General features: G+C 37.3%; 1 protein-coding gene across 3 annotated transcripts in view; it reads right to left on the bottom strand.

Annotated features, from left to right (window-relative positions):
- Window positions 1-3430, bottom strand: part of ARHGEF7 (Rho guanine nucleotide exchange factor 7) — a 207814-nt gene that overhangs the window by 79943 nt on the left and 124441 nt on the right. For all 3 annotated transcript variants that reach the window (XM_026647573.2, XM_026647565.2, XM_026647572.2), the window contains exon 6: window positions 795-883. In XM_026647573.2, the coding sequence (XP_026503358.1) occupies window positions 795-883 (89 nt within the window). The remainder of the gene's footprint in view (window positions 1-794; window positions 884-3430) is intronic.

Genomic DNA, 3430 nt, shown 5'->3' with positions numbered 1-3430 from the left:
AAAAAAATAACAGCTGAATCAAAGCAAAAGAAAAAGACTTGATGTTTTGACATCAGCAAAGAGCAATAGTTAACAAAAATGATAAATGTGTTAATTGTAAACAGAACTTGCATAAGTACCCATATTTTATAAATAAGGGATGAAACGTATTGTATTCATTAAAAAAAATACCAAGAGTTTTATAATACTATACCTTGTATCTACTAAAGAAATGTCAGTAATATGCTAAGAAAATATATAAAGTATCTGAAAGGTTAACCATCTCTGTCTCCACATTTCCTGTTTCTGAAAGTTCAGATACACGGTATAAAGGAGAGGTCCCAGCAGCTCATTACTCAGTTACGTAGGTTGATTAAAGAGCCCAGCAAAGTAGACAGGGAGGACAAGAAACTTCTCTGCCGAAATGTTTAACCTCTTTAATTGTCCTTTGTCTTAAACCAAAGTATAACCTTGTTAATTTAAAATGACTGGAAGAGATTTACTGCAAATAGCTGATTTTTGCAAATTAACAAGTGAATAAAAAAAGGATAAAATGCCCTCCAGAAATAAACTTTCTTCACTTACTCTGACACTGTTTAGTTCAACTTATTTATGATCACACTTTACAGCATATTCATAAATGTACAATAGTATATTTTGTAAAAATAATGAAGGCCTTGGTAATGTGAAAATTCACTTCAACCTTGGCTTTTTAATTTTGGCTAAGAGGTGGCACTTTTTATACAGATTCTAAAGTGAGCAAATTATTGAGGTTCTATTATATATAATTCAGAATAAGGAAAGGGATCACTCACCACATTGTAATAGCTTTTGCTAATTGCAGACGTATCAAAACCTTTGGGAGGACTCTTCAGTGTTCCTGATTTGGGGGAGACTGGTTTTTCTGAAATGTAAAATGTTTTGTCAGTGGGATGCAATTTCATAGTTCAACACTAGAGGTCAAACAAGCTGCTCTAAGATCACTGAAATGAGATACAGTGGAAACAATGCTTTCCTGAGAAATGTACAGAGATGTGTTTAAGTCAAGTCTTACATACTAATGCACGATCAAAATGGTGTATATGTTCACAAAAATGAATTTCCAGCGCTACTGAAGTCAATGGCAAAACTCCCATTAACTTCATTGGGACCAGGATTTCAGCCAATCAGATTAACTTGACCACAATATCTTTTGAAAAGTGAACACATTATCACAGGCAGGCTGTGATTTTAAAATTAGATATTTGCAGTAGTCTAGAAGGTGTCATATGTTTAGACAAAAGCAGTAAATTACTTTTGCTTTCACTGAATTAAAATGGATACAAGCAAAATCCACCAAAAAAGTCTAACTTTACTATTCTTGTAGTGTGTTGAAATAAAATATAAAAAATTGTACAAGTTAGTAGAGAAATAAAGTGATTTACCAGATGATCTTCAGGAATATTAATTACACTTATTATCTATGTAAAACAAATGCCTCTGCGGCTGAAAATAATTTCTCCATCAACACAGAATATCTGCAATTTTCCAAAAATAAACAAAAAACAAAACAAAGACAACCCCAAACAACATCCCTGAAAAATGCAACCCCGTAAAGAATCTATTCCTCAATTATGCTCTCTGTGGAGAGACAACATATGTCTGCAAGATTAAAATGACTGTCCTGACAGCTTGCAGCACAAGACCGAATCACTTAATTAGCTGTTCTGAGAGTTGCCTCTCTCAGCAGTACATACCGACACAAAATAAACACTCCCAACCCTCCTTCCACCACTCCTTTGATTTAACACTAGTGGGATGCAAGAATTTCAAATATAAAGCTGCTCTCCACCAAATCAGAAGATGGGATATACAGTATAGAGTTTCCTCCTGACCTCGTGCACATGACTGATGTAACAGATCTGAATGAGCGTGCTCTTTTAGCAATTGCCAATTATACTGTAAAAAGGCTTTATTCATCTGGACATGATGCTCCTTTTACTTAATATTAAAACAGACTTGTTTTATAGGCAGACTTCAGACAAGTACTTTAGTTATTAATACTAGATAGTGAAATGACTGATTGTCTGAGATGAACTGTAGTAGGATCAAAACACGCCTACTGAAAATCTAGGCATGCCTCTATTTTGAAGACAAACTCTTCTGTTCAGTCAAGCTTTAACTCATAAATATATTTTATTTAAAATTTAACTTTAATTCTGGTTAGTTGATTTTTAAGAATCTGGGAGGAGACTCTCAGATGCAGAGCAGCACCTTACATCACATGAGGAATCTGCCATTGAGTTGGATAAACCAGGCATTGGAGGGGGATTCTCCAGGGGCTCTTTTGCCACTCCCCATCACACTGCCATCCGGGAGGAAGTTTCAAGAGGGAAAGGGGTGTGGGCCAGGGCAGGCCATGCTGCACCAATCCCCAGCTGGGGCTTTAGTGCTGGACAGCAGCTGTTAAATTATAGCCATCCACAGGCTGCTGTGCATTATGCCCAGGGCCTGGCCATGCACACAGCATCCCCAGGATTAGGCTGAGTGAAGAGGTGATGAGATACTCTTTTGCCTTCACACCCCACAGCTGCCTTGTGCACGCTTTGGCCTGACTGCAGGATTTGGTGCAAGTGGTAGCTTTGTCCCTCAACTCTTTCTTTGTAGTTCTTTGCTATGACATCAGGGAAACATGGACACATTGCTAAGGAGTAGTACAAGAGAACAGCACAACCACGTAGAGACAAAAATCAGAAAAGCTAAGGCACCAAATGAGTTACACCTGGTAAGGGACATACAAGGCAATACGAAGAGGTTCTTTAAATACATTAGAAGCAAGAGAGAGATGAAGGAAAGTATAGGTACGTCTACTTAACAGCGGAGAGCTAGTAACAGATAACACCAAGAAGGTTGAGTGAGGTGTTTAATGCCTATTTTGCTTCAGTCTTCATTAAAAAGATTAATGGTGACCACACACTCAACACAATATTAACAATAAGGGGGAAGGAACGTAAGTCAAAATAGGGGAGAACAGGTTAAAGAACATTTAGGTAAGTTAGATGTACTGAAGTCAGAAAGGCCTGATGAAATTCATCCTCAGGTAGTTAAATAACTAGCTGAAACAACCTCCGAACTATTAGCTATTATCTTCGAGAACTCACAGAAGATGGGTGAGGTTCCAGAAGACTAGAAAAGGGGAAACACAGTAGCTAGCTTTAAAGGGAGGAACAAAGAAGACCCAGGGAATTATAGACCAGTCAGCCCAGATACTGGAACAAATTATTAAACAATAAGTATGTAAGTACCTAGAGGAGAATAGGAATATAAGGTCAAGGACAAATTATACCAAACCAACATAATTTTCTTCTTTGACGGGGTTACTGGTCTAGTAGATGGGAGAAGCAATAGATTGATATATGTTGATTTTAGTACAGCTTTTGACACAGTCCCACATGACATTCTCATAAGCAAA

Source organism: Terrapene carolina, unplaced genomic scaffold (assembly GCF_002925995.2).
Source record: "Terrapene carolina triunguis isolate 2854851 unplaced genomic scaffold, T_m_triunguis-2.0 Scaffold21, whole genome shotgun sequence".
NCBI lineage: Eukaryota > Metazoa > Chordata > Testudines > Emydidae > Terrapene > Terrapene triunguis.
This window is presented reverse-complemented; position numbering and strand designations above follow the sequence as displayed.